This window comes from Balaenoptera musculus, chromosome 18 (genome assembly GCF_009873245.2).
Source record: "Balaenoptera musculus isolate JJ_BM4_2016_0621 chromosome 18, mBalMus1.pri.v3, whole genome shotgun sequence".
Lineage (NCBI taxonomy): Eukaryota > Metazoa > Chordata > Mammalia > Artiodactyla > Balaenopteridae > Balaenoptera > Balaenoptera musculus.
The window spans coordinates 46,562,289-46,579,045 of NC_045802.1; the positions used below are offsets into that span (position 1 = coordinate 46,562,289).

Genomic DNA, 16,757 nt, shown 5'->3' on the forward strand with positions numbered 1-16,757 from the left:
AAAAAAAAAAAAAAAAAAAATATTTGTTCCTTTATTGTCACAGTTGCCATCACAAACTACAGACTGGGTGGCTTAAACAACAGACATTTATTTTCTCACAGTTCTGGAGGCTGAAGTCCCAGATCAGGTTCCTGGGCAGCTTGTTTTCTTCTGAAGCCCCTTTCCTTGGGTTGTAGATGGCCGTCTTCTTGATGTGTCCTCACATGGTTTCTTCTGGGTGCATGCACCCCCCTTGTGTCTCTCTGTGTGTCCAAATTTCCTGTTCTTGTAAGGGTTGTAGTCAGCTTGGATTAGTTCTCACCCTAAAGACCTATTTTTAACTTAATCACCTCTTTAAAGGCCCTACCTCCAAATATGTCACACTCTGAAGTATGGAGGTTAGGGTTTCAATGTACAGATTTGGGGAAACACAATTCAGCCCCAAGTTTCCTAACAGAGATCCCAACTGTCACTTAAACCATGTCTAAAAAGATTTTGGCTCTATTGTTGAGGAAGGTGTTAAAGTGAATGTTCTTAATGTCACTGAACTGTACAATTTAAAATGGTCAAAATGGAAAAATTTATGTTGTGTATATTGTACTACAATAAAAAATGTGGTTAGTGTGAGAAACTAAACTTTTTATTTTAATTAATTTAAATATAAGTTTAAAAATATATAGCATGTTTGAAACATGTATGTAAATTTCATCATGTCTACTATGTAAAGTTCTTATTTGAAATACAGAAAAATATAATCTCACATATTTGAAATGCCAACTTTGTTTTCAAGCCTGGGGAAATGTTATAGCTATCTGCTTTCATTACCAGAGGAAAAGTACTCCATTTTACCACCTCAAGCCTAATTTTAAATCGTAAATTATAAAGCCTACCTTTAAACAGTCTTCAATCACACATAACAAATAAGCATCTAAATATTTACCAAATACCTGTAGAAACACAAGTTGAACTCATAGAAGCGTATTTTAAATCAGAAGTACATGCCAATACCACCAAAATGGTTTTATTTTTGACACTGCCAACATGCACAACAATGCATTACTTTGGTTTCCTTAAACATTACTTAAGTACGCATTAGAAATATATGTTTACATTTAAGAAATGTAACGCATTAAGAAAGTCCTCTATAAACATAACTCCTTCTCAATATATTTTCCTGTTTTGTTTCACACATAAATAACATAATCTACAAAGTCATAAATAAAACTATTAACTCTTATGACCTAAAAGTATATACAAATTTTGGAACTTCACAAGAATGTCCTTTTTCTGATCATATATAAATAACAACACGCAGTATTGGCAATGTTTTTTTAATGAAATGAATGACTTACAATCAAAACTTTTATTGTCTCCCAACCAGTTCTCCCTATAATAGACCTTCAGCGCACTTGGTAAAGATGTCATGTATTTAAAAAAGTCAAAGTGGTCAAAAGACTAGATTTTTAAAATAGAACAGAAGGTTGCCATTAAATATTATTAAGCCTTATTAAAATCACTTTGGTTTGTCTGAAGAACAAAAAATGCTACCAAAGAGTATATGCTTGTACTATCATTTTTTTAAAAAAATTTTGGCTGCACCCCACCACATGTGGGATCTTAGTTCCCTGACCAGAGATCAAACTCGCACCCCCTACATTGGAAGGTGGATTCTTAACCACTGGACCAGATTTCCGGGGGAGTCCCTATACTATCATTTAAAGGGAAGCTAACAAAGTCTTAAAAATCAGATTAAATCTGTATTAGTCTTGGGAAAAATATTCCACTGAGATTCTGTTATAGGAACAGAATCCATGCTATCCTAAGTTTTCTAAAATTTATTTTGAACCATCACTTCAATTAGTTAAAACTTTCAGGGTAAAAATAACGACACACAAAAATGAGCTTAGAAAGGCATATTTAGAATTCCTGATACAGAACACTTGATTATTTAGTTTTTGTTTAATGACTGGAAACCTTTATTCCTTCAGAAAATAATTAACATTATTTGTTGAGTGACACCATCTATTTAGTGATCTACTAGATAACCACTCAAGGTATATTAAGTAAGCACTCAAATTATTTTTATGTAATGAAAGTAAAAAAGACTTTTCATGTTGGAATTCTTTCATTATGCATTATCATTTTTAAGGCCGTGATTTACAGAGTATAAAAATTAGAAAGAAAAACATTCTCTATTAATATTCTCACTAAATTTAAATGATTCAAATGATAAATAATAGTAAGCTAAGCCTGCCATTACTTTTAAAATCTAAGTTTCTAAGTTTCATTTTTCAATCAATACAAATATGATCTGCTTCACAATATTAACTGCTAGTCAAACTTTATGTTTAAAAAAACTAAATATTCTTTGTTAAAGAGCAGTTTACAACAAATGTTTTTCCATGCTCTTATAAAAAACAAGATTCTGATATGCAGAATGAATCTAAGTCAAAATCCACAACTGGTAGCCGAAATTGTCAACTTCCAGCCTAATACAACATAAATCCACAGTTATTCTGCATAAACAATTCAAAATTAAAGTTTATAATGGAAATGTCAACAAGTCATAACTACAACATTACTACTGAAGGGTTCCACTATACTTCAACCAGGCACAGCAGATGTGCACATCTGATAGACAGACTGCTTAGAAAATTAAAGCTATCAGAGCTATAAATAAGGAATACATAAATATGAACACAGCAGTGCCAAAACACTAGAACTGTTAAAAAAAGATAAGATGTGGTGTAAACACAACTGATAGTTTTCTCCGTAAGCCACTTTCCACTGATTTATAAAGCTATGGTTTTATAATTCTTTTAAAAAGGACAATGTTTCCACATTGCTACATGCAGTGATTTCATTGTACATTCTTAACTACAATGCAATCTTCAATCCTCTTGCAGAGCTTGACATATCTCACCAGAATTTCTTCAGAAAGTCAGCTTGTCATATTTTCAGCAGCCTAGAACAAGAAAGTATGATTCATTATAATAAAACCACGGAAAAAGAGACACCATGGATATAAATTTGTCAATACTGCACTGTTATTAACAAACAGCTCCTCCCCCACATATACCAAAGAACTTTTATCAGGATAATGCATTGGTTTTCACTTTTTGCAGTACATTCTTAGAACTACCTTTTGAACTGATTGCTAGGCTAACAGTAGCATTCAAATTGCATTACATACAAAAATCTCTTCCTATGCTGCCTCCCTATTCTCTTTCAAACTCCAGCATAGGTGAACAAAAATTCTTATAGTTGTGGAGGATGTATATTAAATAAATCCTCTTCCACTGGAATTTCAGAAATGTACTGATGAAAGGCTATGATACCTTTTATTTTTATCAACAGGGTTATGAGACAACACTAAGCCAGGGAATGTTCCCGGGCTATAGCCCACTGACCCAGTTCTAACCACCACTTTCATCCTTTCTTAAATAGCAGGCTCAGATATTTTTTAGAACTTACTGTAGGTAGAAACTTAACAGTTAACAACTCTGATGTCAGAGGGTCTGAGTTCAACTCCCAACTCAACCACTTGTAAGTCCTGAGAGAAGTTAGTCAGTCACCATAGCTTCAGGTTCCTTAGCGGTAAACTACTACTAGCTGTAATACACATCCCTGTTGTGATTATAGAGGAAACAATGCAAGGAAAGCCTTTAGTGCACTGAGTTTGGCAAAAGGAAAAGTGCTCATAAATATTAGCTATTCTTATTGTATTATTCAGTTATTCTTCTGTCATATGAAAGCAACAGTTGTGAGTTAAAAAACAGAAAATCTGAATAGTTTTTATAATTATTTAAAAATTTTGATTAAAAAGTCAGAAACCTTACATGTATATCTGACAAAAGGTTTATTTCCAAAATATTTAAAGAAAGACTACCCACAAAGAAAAGGACAGACAACCCAGAAAAATGGGCAAGCTACACGAAAAGATATCTCACAAAAGAAAACGGCCAAAAAACATGTGAAAACGCATTCAACCTCACTGGTACTCAGAGAAATGCCAATAAAATGACAAACTCATAAACACCTACCAGAACAACTAAAATTAAAAAGACTCACAATAATAAGTGTTGGCAAAGATGTGAAGCAAGGGAAATTCATATGCTGCTGGTGGGGATATAAATTCATACAACTACTTTAGTAAAGTTTGACATTACCTCTTCAAGTGGAAGACACACATAAGCTATGATCCAGCAATTTTACTTCTAGATACCCACCCAACAGAAATGCTCACATACATGTATCAGGAGACGTGGAGAACTAAGCTAACAGCAGCACATTTGTAATAGCTCCCGACTGGAAGCAACCTAATATCCATTCATAGTAGGAAGGATAAATAAGTTATAGTATATTTGTACAATGAAACATGGTTATTACAGTGAAAAGGAATGCACTCCAGCTATACTCAACAGAAATGAACCTCATAAACATAATGTCAAACGAAATAACCCAGTAAAAAAACTGTGCTGGCACTGTTCATAATAGCCAAAAAGTGGGAACAACCCAAATGCCAATCAGCTGATGAATGGATAAAATGTGGTATATCCATACAATGGAATATTATTTGACAATAAAAAGAAATAAAGTACTGATACATGCTGCGACATGGAGGGATCTTGAAAACATTATGCTAAGTGAGAGAAGCCAGAGACAAAAGGTCACAATTATATGAAATGTGTGGAATAGACAAAGCCATAGAGACAAAGTGGATTAATGCTTCCTAGAGGCTGAGAGAAAGGGAGAATGGAGAATGACTGCTAATGGGTGTAAGGTTTCTTTTGGGGGTGATTAAAATGTTCTACAGTTAATTGTGATGGCTGTACAACTTTGTGAATATACTAAAATCCATATAAATTTTACACTTAAAAAAAAAACTGTGCTGCAAGATTCCATTTATATCAAGTTCAAAAATTTTACAAAATGAAACTGGTGTGTAGAGATCCATGCCTAGTCAGTAAAACTGTTAAAAAGTATCCACCATAAAAATCAGGACAGTAGTTACTGGAGTGGGTAGTGGGAAAGAGAGGTTAGTGATGGGGGAGCATAAGGAAACTTCTAGGGTGCTGGCAATGAGAATTGTACAGGTATTCTCTTTATTATAAATTTTTGCTCTGTAAATGTGTCTTGTTTACCTTTTTGTGCCAGATTTAATAATGAAAAAGTTTTAAAAAGCACAAAACCAATGACCCAAATTATTGGAACTTATTGGAGAGTAACTTAATCTGAGATGGGTAAGCTACAGGTTTCATACACCTACGTCCTCAAAGGAAAGAAGAAAGGGTAGAGAGAAGCCACTTGGTCCTTGGACAAGGTTTAAGAGGGACTGACTTGAAGTTTCAGTATTCATGGTGAGTGAGTGCTACATAAACATGGAAATAAAAATCGTGAGATTTTAAAATCACAGTGTGTGCAAGCAAGAGAGGGAACACAATGCTTTTCCTGTTTCCAGTCTCAGCAATTAAAAGGTGGTGAATGTGAATTTGAAAAACAGTGGTCCTCTGGGTCCATGTTGGCAGTCCAGCCCACTGGCCTCAGCAGTTCCTGGCCTCTGAGCCATTCTCCCCTCTTCTTGAAGGATGAGCATACAGCCAGGTAGCTCCAGAAGCCAGTGTCCTGCCTGTGCAATCCCAGAAGTCTGGCAGCTTTCCTTCATTTCATCCTGTACTGGCTCCTTTCAGTCCAAGCTGGCATGGTTTCGTGCTGAGATGGTGGACTGCATCTGAGTCACACAATCTAATCTCTTCACCAAAAGGTTGTCCAGCCACACTCTCGGCCTTCTTTCCAGAGCATGCTACCTGGGTAAGCTGAGAACTTCCCAAAGCAAGTGCTGGTTCCTTTTTGCTTATCAGTTCCTTCCACAATTTCTCATTTCTCCTACATTTTACTGTAAGCAGAAAGGAGAAATAAGGCTGCACTTCCCATACTTTGGACATTTCCTCAGCTAAACATCCAAGTCATTGCTTACAAGTTTTGTTTTCCTTTCAACAGCAGAACATAATTCAGCCAAGTGCTCTTTATACCGAGGATGGCCTTCCCTCCAGTGTCCAATAACTAATGTTCCTCATTTCCATCTGAGACCTCACCAGAAGCACCTTTCACGTTCATATTCTACCAAGATTCTGTGCATAATGATATATGTATTCTCTGAGATGACTGAAGTTCTTCTCTTCTTTCTGAGTCTCACCAGAATCACCTATAACACCTACAGTAACCTGCAACAGTCTCTTCAAGGCAATCTAGGCTTTTTCTATCAGGCATCTTAAAACTTTCCAATCTCTATCCATTACCCAATTCCAAAGCCACTTCCACATTTTTAGGTATTTCTTACAGCAGCACTCCACTTCCCAGTAGTGAATCTGTATTAGATTTTTAGGGCTGCCGTAACTAAGTACCACCAACTGGGTGGCTTAAAACAACAGAAAAGTATTCTCCCATAGTTCTGGAGGCAGAAGTCCAAAATCAAGGTGTCAGCACAGCCATTCTCTCTCTGAAGGCTCTAGCGGAGCATCCGTCCTCGCCTCTTAGCTGCTGGTGGCTCCCAACAATCCTTGGCCTCCTTTGGCTTCTAGACGCCATCACTCCAGTCTCTGCCTCTGTATCACCTGGCATTCTCCCCTGTGTCTGTGTCTTCACGTGGTGTGCGCTTTGTATATGTGTCCAAATTTCCCTTGTCTTTATAAGAACGTTGGTCTTTAATCCATTATGATCTCATCTCAATTTGATTATACCTACAGATACACTGTTTCCAAATAAGGTCATAGTCACAGGTGGTGGACTTAAGCATATCTTTTTGGGGGCAGACACACTATTACCCACAATACAAGGAGAATTCTAAACATAACTGGAAACCTCTAAGAAAATACAACATGGTCCAGATAGCAGCAAATTTTGTGATCTGAACATATGCTACAAAGCTCCTGGCCGTCAGAATTTCTCCTGATGATGACAGATGCTAGCTTAATCATGTTTAGAATCTTTCACATAACTTCATCATTAATCATTTTCTAAACAAAAGCATCTTTACTTAGAGAGTTAATATGAATCTCTACCTTTAATGCTTCAGCGGCCTTGCGAAGTTCCTTAATAACTGATGATAAAGCTTCTGGGTTAATTCCTTGTTCACAGAGCCGTACACATATAGACAGAGTTTCCATATCTAATCCAGTATTCAAAATTCTTGAAATCTCAAGCAGAACTGTAAAAAGAAAATTTTAAAAACAAAATCTTATAACATTTTAAAACATGCACATTAATACTTCTGTTTTTAATTCATGTAACACTTTATAATACCAGAGAACTAGCATAGCATCCCTAGATTTGGAAACTGGCATGTAATACTGTCTTCCCCTTACCTAGCTCTAGAAACTTAAAAATAAATTTACATCCTCCCTCCACAAAACTGCTTTCTACATCTTGGTTTACATTCTACCACTCATTTAATATCTATCTAAAATTCATATATCATAATCAAGATTATTCTGAACATTTGTCCACTTTTTAGTATTCTTTTACAATGTAATTTAATTAGTCATGTTACATTCCATTTTATGGAAACATTATACATTACTTAACTACTCTGCTATTTTGTTAGATGGGTCTCATGTTTCCCCCATTAAAATAATATTGTAATAAGTATCTGCACATAGTAACTTAATTTTATCAAAATAAATTCCTAGAAGTGGAACTGCTCAGTCAGTAATATACCATTTGGATTCTGATTTGAATTGTATGAAAACACCACATTATTTTGGGATGAATGAACAAGTTAATAATATTAAGCCATCCATTAACTTAAGTCTAAGTCCTTCTGAAAACTTTTACAATATTCATGATGTTCATGATACGGGCCATTCCCACTTTTTTATACCTTACATTCATTTTCATTTCTAGTTCAATTTGAGTCTTTTAAAAAACCTTTATCTTCCATTCCTCTACTTATCTTTTTGAACACATGGAGTACTGTTCTAATGTCTTCATCTGCTAATCCTAACATCTGTGTCAACTGTAGGTCTGTTTCAACAGATTAAAATTTCCTCCTCATCATGGGTCATATTCTTCTGTTCTGCACACCTAATAATTTTTGATTGGATGCCGGACATTGTGAATTTTACCTTGTTGGGTGCTGGATATTTCTGTATTTCTATACATACTCTCAAGCTTTGTAATGAGATATGGTTATAAACAGTTTGATCCTTTGGGATCTTCTAAGATTCATTAGTCGGGACCAGAGCCCCATTTAGCATAGGGCTAATTAATACCACACAATGTCTTGTGAATTATGAAGTTTTCCACTCTGGCTGGTAGACACAGGCTCTATTCCCAGTTCTGTGTGAGCATAATGTACTGTTCCCTTTAATCCTTTCAAATGGCTCTTTCCCCAGCTTTTGGGGTACTTTCCTTGCACATGTGATCAATGCTATGCTGAATACTTGAGGGAGACCCCTCTGCGGATCTCCAGAATTCTCTTTGGGCGCGGGCTCTTTCCTCTCAGGTACTCTGTCCTGAAAACTCTACCTGCCTTGGTCTCCCTGGACCCTAAGCTCCTTCTGCTTAACTCAGGGTGCCCCCTGGGCTCTGCCTGAGTCACTCCCCTCCCCCCACCGCACTGTGGCCTGAAAACTCTGAAGGTAGGAAGCTGGGGCAGATATCTGGCTCACTTCGTTTGTTTCCTGCCTCTCAGGAATCACTGTCCTTCCTTGCCTGATGTCCAGTGTCTTGAAAACCATTGTTCTGCATGTTTTGCCTGGATTCTGTTGGTTGTTTCAGGTAGGAAGGTAAATCCAGTCCCTGTTACTCTATCTTGGCTGGAAGCTGACAGCCCTTTCCGTTTTCATTTCTTCAGTTTTGATATTCCAACATACTTTGCTTTTCAGTTGTATTCAGGCTGTTATTCATGTTATCTGCTGAATTTATTTCAATAACTCTATTTTAAGATTTCTTATTTCCCCCCATAATCACATGTTCTGGTTTCACAGCTAAACGCTTATTTATAACCACTCCTTATTTTGTGGCTGTTGTTTCTGCTTTTACCTACTGGAGGCTATATGTTCCTATCTTTAGCCATTTTTGAGATTTCTGTTTTCTGCTTCACATATAAACAAGCAGCAAAAGAGAGTGGTTAAGAGTGTGCTCTCCAGAGGCAGACGACCTGGGTTCATTTTCCACTTTCATTACTTACTAGGCAAGGTAACTGCTCTGTGCCTTTCTTTCATTATTCTAGAAAATGGGGATAACAATAGTACTTACTTTATAGGACGGTTGTGAGGATTGAAGGACACACTTAGAATGGTGTTTGGCGTATGACAGTGCTCAATAAAAGGGTCAGCTGTTACTACTACTTTCTCTCTCTTTCACTTTTTTTTCATTTTCATGTTAGTTGTTTATTTATGTTTTTCATCTACCTTAGGTGCTTTGTGACTTTTGGCGGAAAGCTCATCTTCCACAGGAGGTTTTTCTTGGACATGCTTGGATGTTCTTGGATGCGTGGTCTCACACTGGCTTCAGCCCTCTGGAAGCATCCTGACTCCAGACCCACAAGATACATGGACGATGCTTCTCAATCCCTGGCCTGGCAGATGGCACAATTTGGGCCCCCGGCTTCCCTCAGGCCGGGCGGCATCCTTCCCCAGGTTTCATTCCCAACCTCCTGCTATGGTTCCCATCTGCTCCGTTCTTTGGGGGGAACCTCTCTCCTTCTAATCAATGGAGACTTCCTTTTCTCGTTTTTGAACATGGTTATGCTGACCACTGTATTTTAATGTTATTTCCTGTCATTTTTATATGCTTGGAGCAGAAAGTTGCAGCAAGTGCTCAGTCATCATTGATTTTGATAGTGAATGATCAATTTCTTTAATTTTTTGTTTGGATTGTTTTCATAAATGGATTTCCACCTCACTCATGCATATTCTGAGTGGTTAGTGCCAATACTCTAGGACATTACTTATTTTTATTTTGTAGCCAGCCACCTTAACAAATCTACTGAAGCTTCTAACAGTTTTTCTGTTGATTCTCTTTTGTTTGCTACTCAGATAATCATTTGACCTACAAATAACAGTTTCATGTCCTTTTTGATAGTCTTTTTTCCCCTATCCTGTGCTATTCGCAAATCTTTCATATCAATATTTTAAAAAGGTACTGAAAGCAGGTATTTTCAATTTTATTTAAAATGCACTTAACATTAATGTTAAGGATGGTGCTGGTTTCATGTAGCTATACTTTAGCATGTTAAAAATGTACAGTTTTCCGGCTTCCCTGGTGGCGCAGTGGTTGAGAATCTGCCTGCCAATGCAGGGGACACGGGTTCGAGCCCTGGTCTGGGAAGATCCCACATGCCGCGGAGCAACTGGGCCCGTGAGCCACAATTACTGAGCCTGCGCGTCTGGAGCCTGTGCTCCGCAACAAGAGAGGCCGCGATAGTGAGAGGCCCGCGCACCGCGATGAAGAGTGGCCCCCACTTGCCACAACTAGAGAAAGCCCTCGCACAGAAACGAAGACCCAACACAGCCAGAAATAGATAAATAAATTAATTAATTAAATTTAAACAAAAAATTTTTTAAAAATGTACAGTTTTCTTTGGCTAAGACTTTAAAATCAGAAAAAAAAATTTGAGTCTTACTGATAACTTTTCATCAAACACTGAAATGACTGGGCAGCTCTTCTCCTCTCACCTTGTGAGGGAATACATCATTACTGACAGACCACATTCACAGCTGAAGAACACTAAGCTTGGGGAATCCCAACTTTTACAATAAGCCCGTAGCAAGTCTGCTTTTTATCTGGAGGTAGATGTTACTTCATCCCTCATTGCTGCTCACTGTCAACACAACCCTGAGAAACAGCAGGAGGAAAGAGCAGTCAGGGCCTTGAATTCTTGGCAAACAGAGCTCAGGGCTCACGGAAGACGGCATTCCCTATAGTGACACTGCACGACTTTGGAGGCTGGGTTAAAAAGGCAATAGAGCTCTCTCCAGGCTCTCTCTTGAGACACTCCTCCTTGGAACCAGCCTCCAAGTGTGAAGAAACCCACATGTTCCAGACAGCAACCCCTGCTGAGGGCCCAGCTAACGCCAGCATCAACCAGCAGGTATGTGAGTAAGCTCTGAGATGACTCCAGACTCAGCACTGTCTGATGGCAATGCACAAGACACTCTCGGGGAGAACGACCTAGAGCAGCGGTCGCCAACCTTTTTGGCACCAGGGGCCGGTTTTGTGCAAGACAATTTTTCCACTAGGGGGCGGGGGGATGGTCAGGCGTTAAACCGAGCGATGGGAAGCGGCAGATGAAGCTTCGCTTGCTGCGCGGCCCGGCTCCTAACAGGCCGCGGACGGGTAGCGGTCCATGGCCCGGGGGTTGGGGACCCCTGATCTAGATGAGCCTGGGCAACACCCAGGACTGTGAGAGAAAAGTAACTGTTGTGGTTTTAGGCCCCCAAGTTTGGGGTGGTTTGTTACAGGGCAACAGACAACTACAACCCACATTCTGACCCTATTCCAACTGTATCACCATCTCTCCGGTTCTCTCTCAAATTCTCCTCTCTCTCCAGTTTTCTCCTCATGGTAGACCCTCATCTATAAATGCTATCTTTTTATTTATATTTTTATAAATATTTTATACTTTATATTTTTATTACTCCTGACTTCATGCCTTTGTTCATGTTTTTCTCTTCTGCCTTTTCTCTTCCCTGCATACAACTCCATGTTGTCTTTCAGGGCCATCTCAGTACTAGTATCTCTTCCGTTAAGCTTTCTTTTAAAAGTCACTTTGATCATTACGTCCTAACTTCACATACTGTCTGCCATCAGTCAATAAATATTTCTGTAGTGTCTACTGTATAATTGGTACCTGTATATATTTTGTGCCTACTATGCTACTGCTGGAAATGTAGTTGTGGACAAGACAGATGTGGTCCCAGTCCTCATGGACAGTACAGTCTAAAAGAGACATATGTTAAAACAACAACTGATTCCAGTTATGATAAGTAAAAGGACGGAAAAGGATAGCATACTTCCAAAACAAATTACAAGGCATCTTACTTAGTTGTGAAGGACACAACTTAGGAAAGACTTGTCTGAAAAAGTGACAATTAGGGCTTCCCTGGTGGCGCAGTGGTTGAGAATCTGCCTGCCAATGCAGGGGACACGGGTTCGAGCCCTGGTCTGGGAAGATCCCACATGCCGCGGAGCAACTAGGCCCGTGAGCCACAATTACTGAGCCTGCGCGTCTGGAGCCTGTGCTCCGCAACAAGAGAGGCCGGATAGTGAGAGGCCCGCGCACCGCGATGAAGAGTGGTCCCTGCTTGCCGCAACTAGAGAAAACCCTCGCACAGAAACGAAGACTCAACACAGTCATAAATAAATAAATAAATAAATAAAAGAACGTGAATTTCTTTAAAAAAAAAAAAAAAAGAAGTGACAATTAAGCTTAGACTTCAAGGGTGACTAGAAATTAACCTGACTAATGCAGAGGCAGGAGGAAGGGCAAAGACTGGGAGCCAACAAAACAGATTGTGCACGAGGTCTTACGCTGGGGAGACCTTGGTAAATTCACAGACTGAAAGGCTCATGTGAAGACTGTGTAATTAAGGGGGCTGAATACGTGTAAAATATGAGATGAGGCAGACATGAAAATCCACTAAGGCCCTATTAAAGATTTGAGAACTTTGGGAGGCTATTAGAAGATATAAAACAGGAGTGTGACAAGATCAGATTTTCATTTTTTAAAGATTTTTGGCTGCAAAACATAGAATGGATCCTGGAAGGGGGTAGAACACGTGTGGAGAGGGAGTCCAGCTAAGTTATTACAATTATGGAGAAAAGACTGGTGGGCGGCATGGACGGGAGAGTTTAAGACAAGTGGTCAAATCTGAGATGAGTGAAGAATTGAAAAAGATTAGTGAAGAGGAGGAGGAAGGGGAGGTCTCACGTGAGCAACAGGATTGATGGTGGGAGCATGGGCTACACGTTTGCTTCACTGACACTGCCCTGTACACTGTGGACTCTCTTCACTCCTTTTGCTAGTTTACTATCTGATACATAAAGTAGAACAGATGGCCTTCTGTATCCATGGGTTCCACACTGCATTCAAGCAACTGTGGATTGAAAATATTTGGGGAAAAATATTCCAGAAAGTTCCCAAAAGCAAACCTTGAATTTGCCATGTATGTGCAGGCAACTGTCTTCATAGCATTCGCATTTATTAGGAATTATAAATAACTGAGAGAGGATTTAAAGTATACAAGAGGATGTACGGAGGTTATATGCAAATATTCTGCCATTTTATATGATGGACTTGAGCATCCACAGATTATGGTATTGGGTGGGTGGGTGGGGTCCTGGAACAAATTCCCCTGCAAATACTGAGGCACAATTGTATTACATCGAAGCCTCTAGCAGGGAAGAGGTACATTTGAGTCACAGTTGCCAAAAACGTAATTACTAGTAGTAAAAAATTAGAGGCATAAGGAAAACTCTAGAACTTTAAGAAAATAAGAATTAAAGTATGAAGCTATCAACAAAGAGTATCTAAAATTTCAAAACGTTGAAAAGCAAAAGGGGCAATTAAGTACATTGGAGGAGGGAGAAAGGTAATTGCAAGAGCCTGATATTTTCAAAAGGAAATGCAGGAAGAGAATGTTGAGGAACTAAGAGAGAGTGGAGGCCCTTATGCAATAGACCCTATACTGAATCAGGGCCAGGATCAATCAGCTTCCTTTCAGAGTGATCTGTGCAGATAAAGTTCACCGCTTCCTCCCTGTCTAAAGTACCTTTATCAAAATCCTTTCATTTCACAATAAAATTACAAATATTCATAGCTGAATTCTGCAACCCCTGCAAATCATCTGACATCAATTAAAATATTAAATCACTTAGCTGACTCTAATTCTGATGGGAGGCAGGTAGAAGAGGATGAGGAGAAATATACTAGATCTTGAAGGAGGGCAGTCAGACCCAAAAGAGTTTTGAACACTTCAGATTGGCTCTCACAGATAGATCTGAATACAGGGAAACACCACATTAACAGAATTTCAAATAATAATGGTTTTTGAGTAGGTCAGCCCAGTCCCTTGGGCAATTTAAAGTTCTATTTCTGAGAACGAGGGTGGAGGAAGGTGGGTTTATGAAATGACTGCATTTAGGACTTTTTCAGTTCAGTGTATGGTCAATTATTAATAGCACGTGCACTATGTTTCCCATTGTGCCTCAATCGTTACAGGCAGCATGGAAAATATTTTCATGAACTTTGCGATAATTAAACTTCACATTTTTATGTGAATGATTGTTTTGGACCCAATTATGGCATGATAGCAGTGATTTTCTGTAAGTTTGGAGCTCCAATGGACACGACAGGATCTAACTGTCACATTTAACAGATGTGAGCCACTGCCAACCTGGGGCCTTTCTTTTTTACCTTCTGGTTTGTGGGCAAACTGCATGTAGAGGAGCAGTGTTCTTTAATTCACATTCTCTCCGTCAATGTTGGTTTAAAAAAAAAAAAAAACCTGGTCTTTCTTCACTTTTTCATGTTCTTACACTCTCTATAATCTTCATTTTACACAAAGTTCTCTCAGTGAAAATCTTGATGATGCAACCAATACAAATGATCAGTTCTCATTTCTATAACAGGAGTTCCACCAGAGAGAAAATGAGAGTTTTCTATCCAAATGGAATCCTGTGGCCATATAATTAAGGAACCTATGCACAGCTAACATAAGAAAATTGACTAGAAATCCGGCCATATATATGCTCCTTCCTGTTCAGAAACCACACTGGCTTCCAAGCAAAGATGAAAGACAATAACGTTGTACACATACAGTTTCTATGTACATATATCCACTTACAAAATAAAACTAATAAGCTGTGATACATCTAGGAGGATGGGAAAACAGGCTGAATATGGTATTAACAAAATTCTATTTTTCAGAAAAAGGGCAAAGCAGATACTTGGTAAGTAAAATATTAGATGCAAAGGCTCTAATAATAAAAATAATTCTTTGAAAAGGCTTTTTTCCAGGGCAGAAAAAGCCAGAAGCTTTATCAGAAGTCCCCATAAGGGGACTTCCCTGGTGGTCCAGTGGTTAAGAATCCATCTTGCAATGCAGGGAACGCAGGTTTGATCCCTGGTTGGGGAACTAACATTCCCACATGCTGCAGGGCAACTACTGAGCCTGCGCGCTCTGGAGCCCGTGAACCACAGCTAGAGAAGCCCGGGCGCTGCAAAGAAAAGACCGGACACAGCCAAAAATAAATTAATTAAAGTCCATAAGGAGGGGCTCTAAAAGGAAGTGGAGCCTACGGTGGAGACGGAGACAGAGACACGACATGAAGGCTGACACTGCTTAGTGAGAATTCCATGTTTTGACAGAGATAGAGGCCGATGTGGGTATCCCCTGGAAAGTGCAAACACCAATGTTTACCATCTATCAAACACCCATATACAGGTGGATGCAAATAAAATGGGGACAACGAAAGCGTCTGCAAGTGGGATGACATCTTATACACAAAAATAATACAATAAGTATCGTTTAATGGTCACCTTCGAGATGTTTTTACCTGCTTATCTTATTTAAATATTTACAACTCTGGGAGGTAGTAAACTTGTTTTACAGAATAAAAAGAAGCGGGCTCAAAGACGTTTAAGTAGCTTGTCCAAGCCCACCACCAGGCGTATAAAGTGGCAAGGCCGGCATGAGAGAGGAGAAAGAGAGAGGATAACTCCAAGACGCTTTTTTTCCCCTACTACTTGCGGGTACGCTTTACCCGCGTGCTCCGAGCTCCGAAACGGATAAATACGCCCACAGCCCCCCGGACACCGGCATCACCTGCTCCAAGACGAAACTGGGGCAATTTTGATGAAGGGACAACTTGCTCCTCCACTGGGTATTTAAAACGCGTCTGCTGAAGTGCAAGAGACAAAGGCCGTGGCGGTGACCAAACACTCGAGGCCACTGTCCGCAAAAGGCCTGCAGTCTGGGGCGCTTTCGAGGCGCCCCGGGCACTGGCTGCGGCGCGGGGTGGCGGGGAGCGCGAGGCCGGTACCAAAGGAGGGACGCGGGGACCCTGCGCGGGAGGGGGCGTGGCGCGGGGACCCTGCGCGGGAGGGGGGCGTGGAATGAGCGCGCTGGAGGAAGGACGCGGGGAGGTGGGCGTACCACGGGGAGGGGGCGCGGGATGTGCACGGCGCGCGGGGTTTGCCGCGGGAGGGAAGGAGCGCTCGCCGGGCTGACGTGGGTCCGCAACGCCGTACTCGCGACAAACTACCCAGGAGCGAAGAGACGACTCTCCAAGGATGGGGCCATCAGCACTGCGGCCCTGGCGGGTCCCTTGGGAGGATCTCCAAAGATGCCGATCTAGGCAGGAGGTGGATCAGAAGTCCTTGTGGGCCCACCCCCGCCCGAGGGCCTGGGCTCCGGGGAACCGAGGCAAGGTAAAGGGGGCGACATGGGCACTCACCGTCCATGGTCTCCCTCACCGCATTCAGATTCGCCGCCGCCGCCCCGACGCCGCTGCTACTCGCCATGGCTGAGGCTAAGGGGGCGGGGGGGGGGGGGAGCGAAGGGCCTGACCCGGAAGTGGAGCGCCTTCCTTTCTCCTGGCATCACCACTGCGCGTCCCCAGCTCACGCCGGGCAGGCTCCGCCCTGGCGCTCCTCGCCAGCGTGAGGCTGCGTTGATTTGAATTTTGGAGCCTGTTACTCCGGGAGGAATGCGAAGCGAGAAGTTGTCATTCGAATTTACTACGCGGGCCTCGATGCGATTGGCTGGTTCGCG

The 16,757-nt window shown here is 40.5% G+C and overlaps 2 protein-coding genes across 2 annotated transcripts in view; one reads left to right on the forward strand and one right to left on the reverse strand.

Annotated features, from left to right (window-relative positions):
• On the reverse strand, positions 1 to 16,595 carry MZT1 (mitotic spindle organizing protein 1). Its single transcript, XM_036831480.1, has 3 exons — positions 16,441 to 16,595; positions 7,041 to 7,186; positions 1 to 2,944 (listed from the first exon to the last, which is right to left on the reverse strand). The coding sequence occupies exons 1-3, from the start codon at positions 16,505 to 16,507 to the stop codon at positions 2,921 to 2,923; spliced, it is 237 nt and encodes a 78-aa protein (XP_036687375.1). The 5' UTR covers positions 16,508 to 16,595; the 3' UTR covers positions 1 to 2,920.
• The window catches only part of BORA (BORA aurora kinase A activator), a 27,351-nt gene continuing 26,691 nt past the window's right edge, over positions 16,098 to 16,757 (forward strand). The window contains 1 exon segment of the mRNA XM_036831478.1: positions 16,098 to 16,414. Coding sequence (XP_036687373.1) covers positions 16,277 to 16,414 — 138 coding nt within the window. The 5' untranslated portion in view covers positions 16,098 to 16,276.